Source organism: Anabrus simplex, chromosome 1, assembly GCF_040414725.1.
Source record: "Anabrus simplex isolate iqAnaSimp1 chromosome 1, ASM4041472v1, whole genome shotgun sequence".
Lineage (NCBI taxonomy): Eukaryota > Metazoa > Arthropoda > Insecta > Orthoptera > Tettigoniidae > Anabrus > Anabrus simplex.
The window spans coordinates 1373860532-1373876800 of NC_090265.1; the positions used below are offsets into that span (position 1 = coordinate 1373860532).

The following is a 16269-nucleotide window of genomic DNA, read 5'->3' on the forward strand; positions in this document are numbered from 1 at the left end:
CTAATGATGGGTAGCCGCAGATCACTTCTTGTCAAGAAACTCAAGGCGAGACAAACCGTCTCCCTGAAAAAAAATCTTGGTAAATAATAGCATATCAATTGATATCCTCTTATCATATTCCAAAGCTCCACTGGCTTGTTAATTCACTGCCCTATTACAATTCTTTAATTCAATATCAAGCCACTGTTCATCTTTTCAATTTCACATCCATGGACTTAGAATGGCCCGGTTCATATCCATCTGACTACATAGAATATCGCAGCCTATGTTTTCCTACAGTTTGAACTCAGACAAAAATCAAATATGGATTTAAACGTCCATAAAGTTATTCTAATATTACAGAAAAGCAAATACCTGACATAAAAGGAAAACATTTGTCTAAAATGGGAGGGCGTTTGTTCGTTGTCCAGGCTTGTCACAAGTTGCGCATATAATTAATACAGCCATCTACATATTCTTATAATTCACAATTACATTTAAACAAGAGTGCCTTCCTATCTTCATGATTATTATGCCGATAGTGCATTTTGAAGACACTGTCAACATGAATTACCAAAATAGGCTTGAATATTCCATAAAATAAAATATACATATGACGGTTTGAAATCATCAATAATACAAATCTAAATTTTCCCCACCTAATCTAAAGCACTATCAGACTTACTGATATTTTTCCATTAAATTACGTACATGCATTACATTAAAATTATATTTTTCAGGCCCGAAATTTTAGCTCTTATAATAGAATTTCAATTCCCATCTAGATGAATATATAAACAATATGAAGACCACTCACAAGTTCTCTTTCTCTAATTCAAGAATACATCAATTTACATTACTAACCTAATTTATGTGATCTACATATTACATAATCCTGCATTTATATTTTATATTTTCTGTACTTATCATCATGTCGTAAAATCCACGGTTCGGGCCCAGGAAAAGGCCCTTATCGTCGCTTAGCCTCTCATGGCCCTGACGTGGATCACAGGTTCGAATCCACTTCTATTCCTGCTGAGTACGTTCATAATCCAAGGGTCCTCTTCTTCACTCTAACAACTCTAATGACGTTGAAATAAAATGCGTCCCTCAAAACACTATTTTTCAAAACTGTAACACAGGTCTCTCGGTCACGTTACTTAAATACTTTCAATACTATCACTTGAACAAGGAGTTTCACACCGCGTATTTGTAAAATGTATATTATCACTCCCAAATACAGGTAAGGTCAGAACACCAGCGGACCGTGCGTCTGCCTTCAATCTTTCGCGTCAAGTGGATATTGTGACATCATGGCTGCCCCTTTTAAAACATTACCCCTACACACGCAATAGACGGCGGTCAACACCCACCTCATTTTTTAAAATTAGTGGTTCTACGTGTTGTATGACATTGGTAATTGGCTCAAATGTGTGACTCAGACTCTTAAGTACTCTTGTTATGAGTGTAACACGCATCGATTGGCGGTTTATTTAAAATTTATTATCGAAATGATGCCTTTACGGGGATCCCCCGTGAGGAGTCGGCGTACTTCGTTAGCGTGGGTACGTTATTAGTGGTTATATAATCAGATGGTAGCGTATTTTTCCACATGTTAACGTTTTATAAACAACTCGAATTTTGGCAGAGGTCTATTATGAAAACATGACATGCTGAGGTTTCCCTTACTAATTGTTATGCATATCTGGAAATCTTACCATACAAATCAAGCTTGCACGTTGGCATTGCCGTGTTTCGGCCATTTTCAGTGGGCGGAGTTATTAGTACTGATTTTCTTTCCTTGTCATTTTTCATAGCTCTCTCTATCTGGGGATTCCTCCGGCTATGACGGACTCGTGTTTACCAAGTTAGAGGCGTTGTGCAAACAGATACAACCTAATGCAACAGTCTGTAATATGTACAAGGGAGCTTACAAAAGTTTTCATTGCCTAAAATAATTATTAAATAAATATGTACATGACCGATACGGTCACATCTGCCCTTCCGGCGGACTCAAGAAATTTGGAATGGGTTACGAATTTATTGACTTATTTCAATTTATTGAAAGAGACTCTCATTCACATATTTGTTTATGGTCTCTTCGGCAGAGTACTGTTCCCATGAGCTCTCGGTTTTCAATTCTCAACCTCTGGTTATCCCGTTCGAGTATAAAACCAAGTTGACCCAAAATTTCTCGTCGTTGTTCTAACTCTTCACAATCTTCACACCATTGGATACCCTCGTCTTCCTGGTGTTCAGTTCTTGTCATCTGGACCTCTGCTTCGTCAATATTCTCATCTTCTTCATCCTGTGGAATGTTACCATCATCTTCATCTTGATCCTCTCCTTCTTCCTCTGAGTTCTGGTCCGGATAGTCGAAATCTGTTCTAATGCTTCCTGGTGGATAGTGTAGTTTTTGAATTTGCCGTATCAAGTACAGTTTCCGTCAATTCGGGATCACAAACTGAGATGTAGGGATTCACTGTCCCCGGTACTACTTCTTTGAATATAGAGTTCGACACTTTCGTCTTTCTTCTTTCTCTTCCTGCCAGAATCTTCTAATGATGTCGATGCTCCTAGGTCATATGTCATCACTAAAAACTTTCATTTAGGATCCCTGCTCATGTCCCATTAAGTTTGCAACTCTGGACCTCCATATTCGGTTGCTTGCTGCAACACGGCTGTGTTCCATCTGTTCTGTCGATAACGTTCCCGCTGCTCCACGTATCGTCTGGGATTCAAAATTCGCCCATCTACTTTTTCTTTCCAATTCGCGGGTTGTGGCTTCGAACCTCTTCTGAGTCGAGTTCTCCTCCATGAATACCATCTTCTCGGACTAGTAAACTGCCCGTACTTATAGCAGTACCGTTTGATATGATACCGTCTTTTCCATCGGCCTGACGATCCGTTCTTCTTTCTTCTGGGCTGTGGTCTCCAATTCAAACATTTTGTGGTATTATATGTCTTCTTCTTCTTTCTTATGTCTGACTTCTTCGATGAGATATCAAACATTGATAATCAATCAATCAATCAATCAATCAATCAATCAATCAATCAATCAATCAATCAATCAATCAATCAATCAATCAATCAATCAATACTGATCTGCATTTAGGGCAGTCGCCCAGGTGGCAGATTCCCTATCTGTTGCTTTCCTAGCCTTTTCCTAAATGATTTCAAAGAAATAGGAAATTGTTGAACATCTCCCTTGGTAAGTTATTCCAATCCCTAACTCCCCTTCCTATAAATGAATATTTGCCCCAGTTTGTCCTCTTGAATTCCAACTTTATCTTCATATTGTGATCTTTCCTACTTTTATAAACGCCACTCTAACTTATTCGTCTACTAATGTCATTCCACGCCATCTCTCCGCTGACAGCTCGGAACATACCACTTAGTCGAGCAGCTCTTCTTCTTTCTCTCAGTTCTTCCCAACCCAAACTTAGCAACATTTTTGTAACGCTACTCTTTTGTCGGAAATCACCCAGAACAAATCGAGCTGCTTTTCTTTGGATTTTTTCCAGTTCTTGAATCAGGTAATCCTGGTGAGGGTCCCATACACTGGAACCATACTCTAGTTGGGGTCTTACCAGAGACTTATATGCACTCTCCTTTACATCCTTACTACAACCCCTAAACACCCTCATAACCATGTGCAGAGATCTGTACCCTTTATTTACAATCCCATTTATGTGATTACCCCAATGAAGATCTTTCCTTATATTAACACCCAGATACTTACAATGATCCCCAAAAGGAACTTTCAACCCATCAACGCAGTAATTAAAACTTAGAGGACTTTTCCTATTTGTAAAACTCACAACCTGACTTTTAACCCCGTTTATCAACGTACCATTGCCTGCTGTCCATCTCACAACATTTTCGAGGTCACGTTGCAGTTGCTCACAATCTTGTAACTTATTTATCACTCTATAGAGAATAACATCATCCGCAAAAAGCCTTACCTCCGATTCCACTCCTTTACTCATATCGTTTATATATATAAGAAAACATAAAGGTCCGATAATACTGCCTTGAGGAATTCCCCTCTTAATTATTACAGGGTCAGATAAAGCTTCACCTACTCTAATTCTCTGAGATCTATTTTCTAGAAATATAGCAACCCATTCAGTCAGTCTTTTGTCTAGTCCAATTGCTCTCACTTTTGCCAGAGGTCTCCTATGATTCACCCTATCAAATGCTTTAGACAGGTCAATCGCGATACAGTCCATTTGACCTCCAGAATCCAAAATATCTGCTATATCTTGCTGGAATCCTACAAGTTGAGCTTCAGTGGAATAACCTTCCCTAAAACCGAATTGCCTTCTATCGAGCCAGTTATTAATTTCACAAACATGTCTAATATAATCAGAAAGAATGCCTTCCCAAAGCTTACATACAATGCATGTCAAACTTACTGGCCTGTAATTTTCAGCTTTATGTCTATCACCCTTTCCTTTATACACAGGGGCTACTATAGCAACTCTCCATTCATCTGGTATAGCTCCTCCGACCAAACAATAATCAAATAAGTACTTCAGATATGGTACTTTATCCGAACCCATTGTCTTTAGTATATCCTCAGAAATCTGATCAATTCCAGCCGCTTTTCTAGTTTTCAACTTTTGTATCTTATTGTAAATGTCATTGTTATCATATGTAAATTTTATTACTTCTTTGGCCTTAGTCTCCTCCCCTATCTCGACATTATCCTAGTAACCAACAATCTTTACATACTGCTGACTGAATACTTCTGCCTTTTGAAGATCCTCACATACACACTCCCCTTGTTCATTAATTATTCCTGGAATGTCCTTCTTGGAACCTGTTTCTGCCTTAAAATACCTATACATACTCTTTCATTTTTCACTAAAATTCGTATGACTGCCAATTTTGCTTGCCATCATGTTATCCTTAGCTTCCTTCTTTGCTAGATTCAATTTTCTAGTAAGTTCCTTCAATTTCTCCTTACTTCCACAGCCATTTCTAACTCTATTTCTGCTTCGCGTCCTTCTTAGAATCAACATTCAATTCCATGTTTACGTATTCGTGACTGGTCTTCATCTTTTTTCTGGTGGTCCCCGGTTTGATTCTTAGGATGGTCTATACTGCGTATTCTCTGATACCTCTTGTAATTCCAATTTCTCAGTCTTTTCTTTCAACTCATGCATAAGGTCGTCATGTATATCTACTTTTATCTTCGCCTCTTGCATCTTGTGCGACCAGTCCTCGATCCTATCTGACGTCCTATCTGCATTCTTCCGTACTTCCTCTTGGATCGCGACTATTCTATCGAGTGCCTGCTTTCTAAACTCAGATATTCGCTTATCCACGTTGGTAATTATTTCCTGTTTCAACGCGCTGGTTTGGTTCCGAATTTCATGCATATCGCTCTGAGTCTGATTGACTTCCTTCTTAATATCTTCTATTATCCTATCTGTGGTTTCCTGGTGAACTGTCACCGTTTGGATATGAACATCGATTTGTTCCGTCATACTTAATGCCTGAGCCTCTACACGTTCGATGCACTCAATTACCGTGCATAGCGAGTTTTCGAGCCGTTCCTGTAATTCGTCAGTGTTATCCAGTCGTTTTTCAAACAGAGCTGTGTTCCTTTGAATTGCGTCTGGTACACCGTTATCTGTCCTACCAGTTCGTAATAACGTTCCATTGTTTCCTCCAACCGTACGTTAAAGTTTCCCATCTGTTTATTAATCTCATCTCTCCCTTCCTTACACTCCTTCTGTATTCTCTCCATATGTTCGTTAACCAGATCTATTTTCTGATCAATTCTTCTCTGAATGTGTTCCTGAATGTTTTCACTCTCTTTCTTCAGTTCGTTTCTAATGTTTTCACCACTCTGATCTATCTTCTGATCAATCACTTTAATGTCCTCACTAATGTTACCTATCATCTGATCAATCTCATTTTTAACGTCCTCTGTCATGTCCTCAACTTTTTCATTACTCTGACCTATCATGTTTTTAACGTCCTCTTTCATGTCCTCTATTAGAGCTCTCATGGCTTCCATATCTTAACTCGAACCTCGGATTAGGAACAATCAACTTGAAAATGAAATCAATTCAGGGTTACCTTAATCAAAATTTTTAAAATTGTCACAACAATCGGACTTGAATTAAATATATAGTCTGAATACAGTTATCTCGAAATTGCCTAACAGTGTATTTTACAAGGGTACCTTTCATCACAAAATATTCAAATAGGTAACCTAATTGTCATACTAATTTTTGAATAAAATCGTAAAACAAAAATATCGCGAATTAAATACCAACACAAGTGGTATATGCCAATAAATTAGGCCATCCTTCAAGCATTGAGGCAGATACACCTAATACAATGGGTAATATCGTCCCAAAACTTTCCACATGAATCCTAACTTACTGCCATTTCACAACAAACTCTAAAGGCTGAGGTCACCTTACCTACCGCGAAAGACTAACACAAATTTAATAAATGATTCACTATAAGTAATGAGGCCTGATTCAACCAGCACCTCCTGACTAGTACCCATGAATACGACTTCCTGAAGGGTATCGATATTCATTTTTCCTCAGATTTGGAAAAACCATTTCATTGTTTCCCACAGTGGCGGCCGGTCAGTACGTGCTACCGGGCTCCAGCACGTAGCTTGGAACTGTAAGGAATATTATTTATGTACAGTACAATTATCCTGGTGCCTTTTCGTTGTTTTGAGTACGATATGAATTTGTGTTTTGTGAAAATCAGGACGAGATCTGTCGAACACCTAGCGCCGTTCTCCCGGGGAACAAGGCTTGTGCTCATGTGAAGTGAGCCCTTGCCTGTAGCCTGAAGGAAGCAATACGCAGGCGCAGCCAAGCTTGCAACACTCCCCCTAGCTGGCGGAGTATACCGTAAACCGGGATCAACTTTCACTGATCCCGTTTATAGTTACTTCCTCTCCCGCAAGGGGGTAGAATTACTCGATGTCTCCTGCTACCCGGAGCGCAGCGAGGGATCCAGTTGGCCGTGCTTATGTTGAACGTGGTAAGCGAATCTGCCACTAGAGAGTAGCATCGTCTGGGTTCGAAAGTACAGCGTAAGTGGAGGCAATCTATCTCACACATGTTTATTAAAATATCCATCTTCCTTTTGTGTCAAAAATAAGGAATTCGTAGGTGAGTCAAATAATCTTTGACTGACCCTAAATGTTATCCAGCATTACAATGTAATTTACTCTGGTGAAATGAAATAGCGTATGGCTTTTAGTGCCGGAAGTATCCGAGGACATGTTCGACTCGCCAGATGCAGATATTTTTATTTGACACCCGTAGGCGACCTGCGAGTCGTGATGAGGATGAAATGATGATGACGACAACACGTACACCCAATGATGGTTAAAATTCCAGACCCTGCCGGGAATCGAACCCGGGATCCCTGTGACCAAAGGCCAGCGCGCTAACCATTTAGCCATGGAGCCGGACATTTACTTTGGTAATAGGGGAGGTCTCAATGAATCAGTTGGCAGCTTTTTCAGTTGCTTTGTGCGGTTTTTAATCTCGCGGTTATATTACTGGTGCGTGTTTTTTCTGTCATTGTGTTAGTGCTAAAGTTTATACGAAGATTTATCAAATTATTTATCCACTGCAGTGTATATAAAGTGAAATTAAATTAGGGTTCTTAGTGGGGATCTATATTCCCACGATTCTATTTGCACTGATGTAAGTTGCGCCATTAGGTTAGTAAAAGCAATATTTGTCCAATGAATTATTTATCTCGTAGACAGTTGTCGAAGAATTCATCTGCTTCCAAATTAATGTTGTTTTTATTTGTTCTGAGTTATAAATTGTGAGAAAAGTTGTATTATTATTATTATTATTAGTAGTAGTAGTAGTATTATTACCAAGTTTGAAGTATGCGTTGTTCATCATGGCAATATGCAGATTTAAAACAGCGTATTTAGCTTGTTTTTTGTAGCACGTAGGACGATTTTTTCACGAGCCGCCACTGGTTTCCCAGGATTTAATTAAATCCTTACTTAATTTTGGGTACGTCAATTACTATGAATGACTGTCATGGTTATCGTCACCTTGATTATAACCAAGAATATGTTTTCTTTTTGCCTCAAATATAACATTAATTTTAATCTGCCATTCACTTCACATACTGGTCCAATTATCAGCATCCTATAACATGAACAACCATAGTGTTCCTTCAAATAATTGGCCAGTCCTATAATTTCAAAATATGGCATTACCATGCCTTGCGCCCATTTTCGAAAATTCAGGATTTGAAATTATCTATCGAAAAGGCCGAAAATTCCGAAAATGCCAAAAATTCCGAAAATGATAAAATGCTGAAAATATCTAACATTGCAAATGCCCAAAAATGTCGAAAATGCCAAAAACGTTGGGCGGCAAGTGCAACCCACGTCATTGCCCCATCGATCCACATGACAGCATCATAGTCCCCATAATTTCGGGCTACCGCCATATAGCACCATTCGCCAAGGCGTTCGATGCTATGAGACCTTTTTAGTTTAGAGTCAAATGCCACGTCATCTAGGAAAACGAAGAAAAATAAACTTCAAAATGATGGGTGAGCAAAAGCTATTTCGACCGTGCAAGGATCAACTGCACTCCTCCGTTCGAAAGAATCTAACCAACGGCCTCCCAGGGCCATGGTGCGTTCGCGACAAAAGATCATAATATAACACTAAACTAACTTAAAGGCATAAATGAACGGAGGGAAATTTAGGATGAAATGTTAATCCGTCAAAATGACAAGCAAAGCAAAGTTTCAAAACCTATTTATTGTTCCTTGAAAAAAAAACACACGATTAATTGAAATTAAACCTGAATAATTCTACTATAATGAAAATAAAATATACAATATCCGATGGACTAAATACAAATTTGGAGATGTCACTCCTTTCATTACGAAATTTTCATAATTCATATTTGTTAATATTTATCGATTAAATGTCGAAGATGTTTGTTCCATTCCGTTTTTGACATGTCAGTAAGTATTACATTAAATAATCGGTACAAAATCCCTTTTAAGAACAGAAATATCCTTATAAATGCGACGGTTCTCATTACAAGCCTTCTTCACTATTAGAAGAAATAATTATCTATGTGAAAAATTGGAGACAACTTGGAGTGGTCGCATAACTAAATAATTATACTTATACTACTAAATAAGTAAACAAAAGAATAAGCCAACACTAGTGGATAAAATCATAATCATCACAATCAAATTCGACTGATGTCGGGTCAGAAATCGAACCCACATCATATGGAATCCGATGACAAATAACGAGATAGAACCCGGTTTTTGGAATCCAAACAAAAAAATTAAACACAACTCAAGAAGCATATTCAAAAATTATGTACACACATTTTAAAACAAACTATAAACAAACATACGCATGCAACTGGCTGTATAACGTAAAAGAAATATTGTGTGACAAAGAAAATCCATGGTCTGCCTTGGAGTTCGAACCGATGATCACCAAGATGTCATCGACAAACGGGTCTCTAAAAACTCCATATCTCAATTATTCGTAAGGTCAACAAATCAATAATAATACTGGCGTTCCAGTTATTTAATTTATTTATAGAAATAAACATGAACGAGTTAAAAGAATCCTTTAAATATAATCGGGTTTATGCGAAACCGCAAATATTCAGTCTTAGTGGACAGACTTGAACAATAAACTTGGCAGTTTCATTCCTAACAAGGGATTGCTACCGCTCCCTATTTCTAAAATCATAAATCATACAACGCAGAACCTCACCTAATAATGGGTAGCCGCAGATCACTTCTTGTCAAGAAACTCAAGGCGAGACAAACCGTCTCCTTGAAAAAAACATCTTGGTAAATAATAGCATTTCAACTTATATCCTTTTATCAAACTCCAAAGCTCCACTGGCTTATTAATTCACTGCCCTATTACAATTCTTTAATTCAATATCAAGCCACTATTCATCTTTTCAATTTCACATCCATGGACTTAGAATGGCCCGGTTCATATCCATCTGACTACATAGAATACCTCAGCCTATATTTTCCTACAGTTTGAACTCAGACAAAAATCAAATATGGATTTAAACGTATCCATAATGTTATTCTCATATTACAGAAAAGCAAATACTTGACATAAAAGTAAACATTTATCTAAAATGGGAGGGCGTTTGTTCGTTGTCCAGGCTTGTCACAAGTTGCGCATATAATTAATATAGCCATCTACATATTCTTATCTTTTAAAATTACATTAAAATAAGAGTACCTTCCTATCTTCATGATTATTATGCCGATAGTGCATTTTGAAGACACTGTCAACATGAATTACCAAAATAGGCTTGAATATTTCATAAAACAAAATATATAGACGACGGTTTGAAATCATCAATAATACAAATCTAAATTTTCCCCACCTAATCTAAAGCACTATCAGACTTACTGATATTTTTCCATTAAATCACGTACATGCATTACATTAAAATTATATTTTTCAGGCCCGAAATTTTGGCCCATATAATAGAAATTTCAATTACCATCTAGATGAATATATAAACAATATGAAGACCACTCACAAGTTCTCTTTCTCTAGTTTCAAGGAAATTCAGGAATACATGCAATTTACATTACTAACCTAATTTATGTGATTTACATATTACATAACCGTGCATTTATTTAGATAAAAATCTATATTTTCTGTACTTATCATCATGTCGTGAAATCCATGGTTCGGGCCAAGGAAAAGGCCCTTATCGTCGCTTAGTCTCTCATAGCGCTGACGTGGATCACAGGTTCGAATCCACTTCTATTCCTGCTGAGCACGTTCATAATCCCAGGGTCCTCTTCTTCACTGTAACAACTCTAATGACGTTGAAATAAGTTGCGTCACTCAAAACACAATTTTTCAAACGAGTTACACGGTTCTCGCGGTCACGTTACTTAAATACTTTCAATACTATCACTTGGACAAGGTGTTTCACACCGCGTATTTGCAAAATGTATATTATGACTCCCAAATACAGGTAAGATCAGAACACCAGTGGACCGTGGGTCTGCCTTCAATCTTTCGCGTCAAGTGGATATTGTGTCATCATGGCTGCCCCTTTTATAACATTACCCCTACACACACAATAGACGGCGGTCAGTGCCCACCACATTTTTTGAATTAGTGGTTCTACGTGTTGTATGACATTGGTAATTGGCTCAAATGTGTGACTCAGACTCTTAAGTACTCTTGTTATGAGCGTAACACGCATCGATCGGCGGTTTATTTAAAATTTATTATCGAAATGATGCCTTTACGGGGATCCCCCATGAGGAGTCTGCGTACTTAGTTAGCATGGGTTCGCTACTAGTGGTTATATAATCAGATAGTAGCGTATTTTTCCACATGGTAACATTTTATAAACAACTCGAATTTTGGCAGAGGTCTATTATGAAAACATATGACATGCCGAGGTTTCCCTTACTAATTGTAATGCATATCTCGAAATATTACCATACAAATCAATCTTGCACGTTGCCATTGCCGTGTTTCGGCCATTCTTAGTGGGCGGAGTTTTTAGTACTGATTTTCTTTCCTTGTCATTTTTCATAGCTCTCTCTCTCTATCTGGGGATTCCTCCAGCTATGACGGACTCATGTTTACCCAGTTAGAGGCGTTGTGCAAACAAATGCAACCTAATGCGATATTTTGTAATATGTACAAGGGAACTTAACAAAAGTTTTCACTGCCTAAAATAATTATTAAATAAATATGTACATGACCGATACGGTCACAGTACCAATACTCATTATAAAGTAATGTAAAAATGTACTTTCATCGTCCATAAATGAGGAAAGAGAGTATAATATTCCCCTTCATTTTTCCTATTAATTAAACTTGGATGTATCCAACATGTCTTCCTTTTACATTTTTTGTTCACATTTCTTTTCTTCTTCTTCATCATCCAGCGCAATCTCAATAATTGCCAACACTCTCGTAGAGAACTTGCTTGATATTGTACAGCAACAACGGCCTGATCTCAACTGACTGGTCAAGACCGGAGCTTGCACTTACGCTGCTCGTCCTAATGAGAATACCTACCGTCTGTGATCGGACTGTGACCGTGACGTGAGCAGACCGTGATCGTACCTATAGTGTGAGTCATCCCTTATTCCCCCTGTAGTACCTCTGCAAGGTCACCGTTCACTGGAGGCTCTGTGATGTTCTGGTCTGGGATAACCACTGATGCGCGCGTTCTTCGAGAATGGAATTCTGACAGACCACCGATACATTTACGTATTTTAGTGGATCATTTGGTGCCTTTTGTATCTGTAATGGGCGATAATTTTATCCTGATGAATGACAATACTAGCTCATACGTGATTTCCTGAATGAAATCGGAATAGAGCGCATGGTGTAGCCTGCTCTTGGTACGACATAAATCCGTTAAAGCATGTCTGGGATATGCTTGGGAGAAGTGCTAGGAGTCGTTCACCCGACACACTGGCTCAACATCGAGCTGCGTTCCAGGCAGAATGGGAATGGGAGCTCATACCACAAAAGAACATTCGAGATTGCCTCCCGAGCATACCTGATCGAATCACAACTGTAACTGAGGATAGAGGTGGTAATACCCGTTACTGACGCAATGGAAATGTGTTGAAAATATGTCGATAAGTGTACTGCATACGAAACGGGGCTGATCTCCAGGTTTTGAATTTCTGAATTCGTGGTGGTGGACTGTTGTGACTGTCACGATCAATGTTTCTCAGTTATTGAGCTGAAACTTTTGAGGTGGGCTAATTTTAAATACACTGCCATGTTGTTGTCACAATATTAGATTTTTAACAGGTTTTGAACGTAGATTAAATTTTATCTGAAATACATCATGTTTCGCTTTTTTGCTGGTCAGTGTATTTTGTTCTAAAACGTGTGTTTATGTTGAAGAGATGACTGAACAACACTGTATTCGTAAGACTGTTTCTGAATTATTTGAAAATAACTTATGTTTCAGCTAACTATCATAATGGGATTCGCAAGCATTTGGATGACGGTACTCCTGGTGTCATTTTTATCAACTGGCAACTATAGAGAGCTCTACACTGCTCTTGCAGACATGGAAGAACTCTTGGAAACTGAAGCAGTGCTCATGCGCAGCTTGGAAGGCTACGTAGCAGCACAAGAAGAAAAACTCAGGTTACTCAGAAGGTAGGGGTTGTTTTTATTTAATATATAATTATGTGTATATCTATATATATAAAATAACTTGGTCCTGACTGACTGACTGACTGACTGACTGACTGACTGACTGACTGACTGACTGATTCATCATCGCCGAGCCAAAACTACTGGACATAAAGAAATGAAATTTTGGGCATAGATTCATATTAAGATGTAGGTGCTCGCTAAGAGATGATTTTTGGATATTCTTTCGCTAAGGGGATGAAAAGGAGGGTTGAAATTTTAAAATGTGTGCATCTATATCTCAAAACTTTAAAAGTTTACAGATGTAAAAATTGGTATTTAGAATCTCCTTTAAAAATAAGGAAACACGTATTTTTTTTGTTATCCGAAAATCCCAATAATAGGGGTGAAAAACGGTGAAAAATGGGTTGAATGCCTTTAATCAGGATACCGGTACTTATATCTCAGAAACTGAAGATATTACAGACCTGAAAATAGGTACATTTGACCTCTTTTAAAAATTATGAAACACGTAAGTTAAATTTTTGTTTTTGGAAAATCCAGTTAATTGGAGGGTGAAAAGGGGGGCGAATTTTTAAAATGACTGCATCTATATCTCAAAACTTTTAAAGTTTACAGATGTAAAAATTGGAACTTAAAATCTTCATTAAAAATAAAGAAACACGTATTCTTTTGTTTACGGAAAATCCCAAAAGGAGGGGTGAAAAGGGGGTGAAAATTGGGTTGAATGCCTTTAAGGAGGATACTTATATCTCAGAAACTGAAGATATTACAGACCTGAAAATTGGTACTTTTGAGCTCTTTTAAAAATAAAGAAACACGTATTTTTTGTTTTTGGAAAATCCAATTAATGGGAGGGTGAAAAGGGGGGTGGATTTTAAAATGAGTGCGTCTATATCTCAAAAACTTTTTAAGTTTATAGACGTAAAAATTGGAATTTAGAATCTCCTTTAAATATAAAGAAACACGTATTTTTTGTTTTCGAAAAATTCCAATAGGAAGGGTGGAATAGGGTAAAAAATGTATCGAGTGCCTTTAATGAGGCTACTTATGTTTCAGAACCTGCAGATATTACAGACCTGAAAATTGGTGTTTGGGATCTCCTTTAAATATGAAGAAACACATATTTTTTGTTTTTCGAAAATCCAATTAATGGGGGGGAGTGAAAAGTGGGTGAATTTTTAAAATGAGTGTATCTATATCTCAAAACTTTTAAAGTTTATAGATGTAAAAATTGGTATTTAGAATCTCATTTAAAAATAAAGAAACACGTATTTTTTGTTTTCGGAAAATCCCAATGGGAAGGGTGGAAAAGGGTGAAAAATGGGTTGAATGCCTTTAATGAGGCTACTTATATTTCTGAACCCGAAGATATTACAGACCTAAAAATTGGGATTTGTGATCTACTTTAAAGATAAAGAAAATTGGAAAATCCAAATAATGGGCGGTGAAAAGGGCGGTGAATTTTTAAAATGAGTGTGTTTACATCTTAAAACTTTAAAAGTTTACAGATGTAAAAATTGGTATTTAGAATCTCCCTTAAAAATAAAGGAACACGTATCTTTTTTTTTCTGTAAATCCCAATGGGAGGGGTGTAAACGGGTTGAATGCCTTTAATGAGGATACACATATCTCAGAAACTGAAAATATTACAGAACTGAAAATTTGTATATGGGATCTCCTTTAAAAATAAAGAAACACGTATTTTTTTTTTTTTTTTGGAAAATCCAATTAATGTCGGTTAAACAGGAGTGACATATGGGGGTGAATTTTTCGAAAGATTGTATCTACAGAATATGTGAGAAACCAGACGTAAAAAGTGGGTATTTGGAATTTCCTCTAAATGTAAAGAAACATAGGTGATAAACTCCCCTTAAGGGGAATAAAAAGGGGTGAAATTTTAAAATGAGAATTTCTACAGTATATATCAAAAAACTTAACATGTTACAGAAGTGAAAAATTGTGTTTTTATCTCTATTAAAAATAAAGAAACGTGTATTTTCAATTTTCGGAAATAATACTTGGGTGGAGGGGGATAAAAGTGACTGAAAATGGTTTTGATTTCTTTTAATTAGGCTACTGATATCTCAAAATGAAGACTTTACAGACGTGAAATTTGATATTTGGAATCTGCTTTAAAAGTATGGAAACACGTATTTTCAGAAAATCCAATGAATGGGTGGGGGGGGGGGCTGAAAGAATTGATAAATTCATTGACTTAATTGTATAAGAATACATACATCTAATAAAAAAAGTTGTTACAGACGTGAAAATTGGTATTTGGATTTCCTTTAAAAACAAAGAAAAACGCGTTTTCTGGGGTGGGTGGGGGGGAGGAAACCATCTTGCGAGGCGGGAGTGAAAAGGAGTTGAATTCCTTTCACGAGGACACATCAGTCAAAAACTGAAGAAGTTAGAGTCGTGATAATTGGTATTTAGATGATCCTTTACTAATAAAGAAACAAGTATTTTTTGCCGGATAATTCACTTAGGGTGGGGAGTTTGAAAGGAAGTGAAAAAAGTGAAATATTTTTATGGGGATTCTTATATCTCAAAACTGAAGGTAATAGACATGATCATTGGTGTTCGGAACCTCCTTTAAACATAAAGAAACACGCCTTCTTTTAATTTTTTGGGGGGTGGGGTAAATAAACTTAACGGCGGTGGGGTGTGAAAGGAGGTGAGACCAATTGATTTTACTGTTCATAATGTACTTATCAGGAGCCTCCGTTGCTCAGGCGGCAGGGCGCCGCCCTCTCCCAGCTGGGTTCCGTGGTTCAAATCCCTTTCACTCCATGTGACATTCGTGCTGGACAAAACGGAGGCGGGACAGGTTTCTCTCCGGATACTCCGGTTTTCCCTGTCATCATTCATTCCAGCAATACTGTCCAATATTTCATTTCATTTGTCATTCATCGATCATTGCCCCCAGAGGAGTGCTTCGGCAGCCGGCACAATTCATATTGTCGCCGCTAGATGGGGCTTTATTCATTCCATTCCTGACCCTATCGAATGACTGGAAACAGGCTGTAGATTTTCGATGTACTTATTCTGATCATAAACCGATCATTTTTAATATTTCCTGGGTTCGATTTCAA

The 16269-nt window shown here is 37.5% G+C and overlaps 1 protein-coding gene across 1 annotated transcript in view; it reads left to right on the forward strand.

The window, feature by feature from the left end:
- LOC137498203 (prolyl 4-hydroxylase subunit alpha-1-like) overlaps window positions 1-16269 on the forward strand; it is a 698966-nt gene that overhangs the window by 148381 nt on the left and 534316 nt on the right. Inside the window, exon 6 of the mRNA XM_068225776.1 lies at window positions 12981-13174. Coding sequence (XP_068081877.1) covers window positions 12981-13174 — 194 coding nt within the window. The remainder of the gene's footprint in view (window positions 1-12980; window positions 13175-16269) is intronic.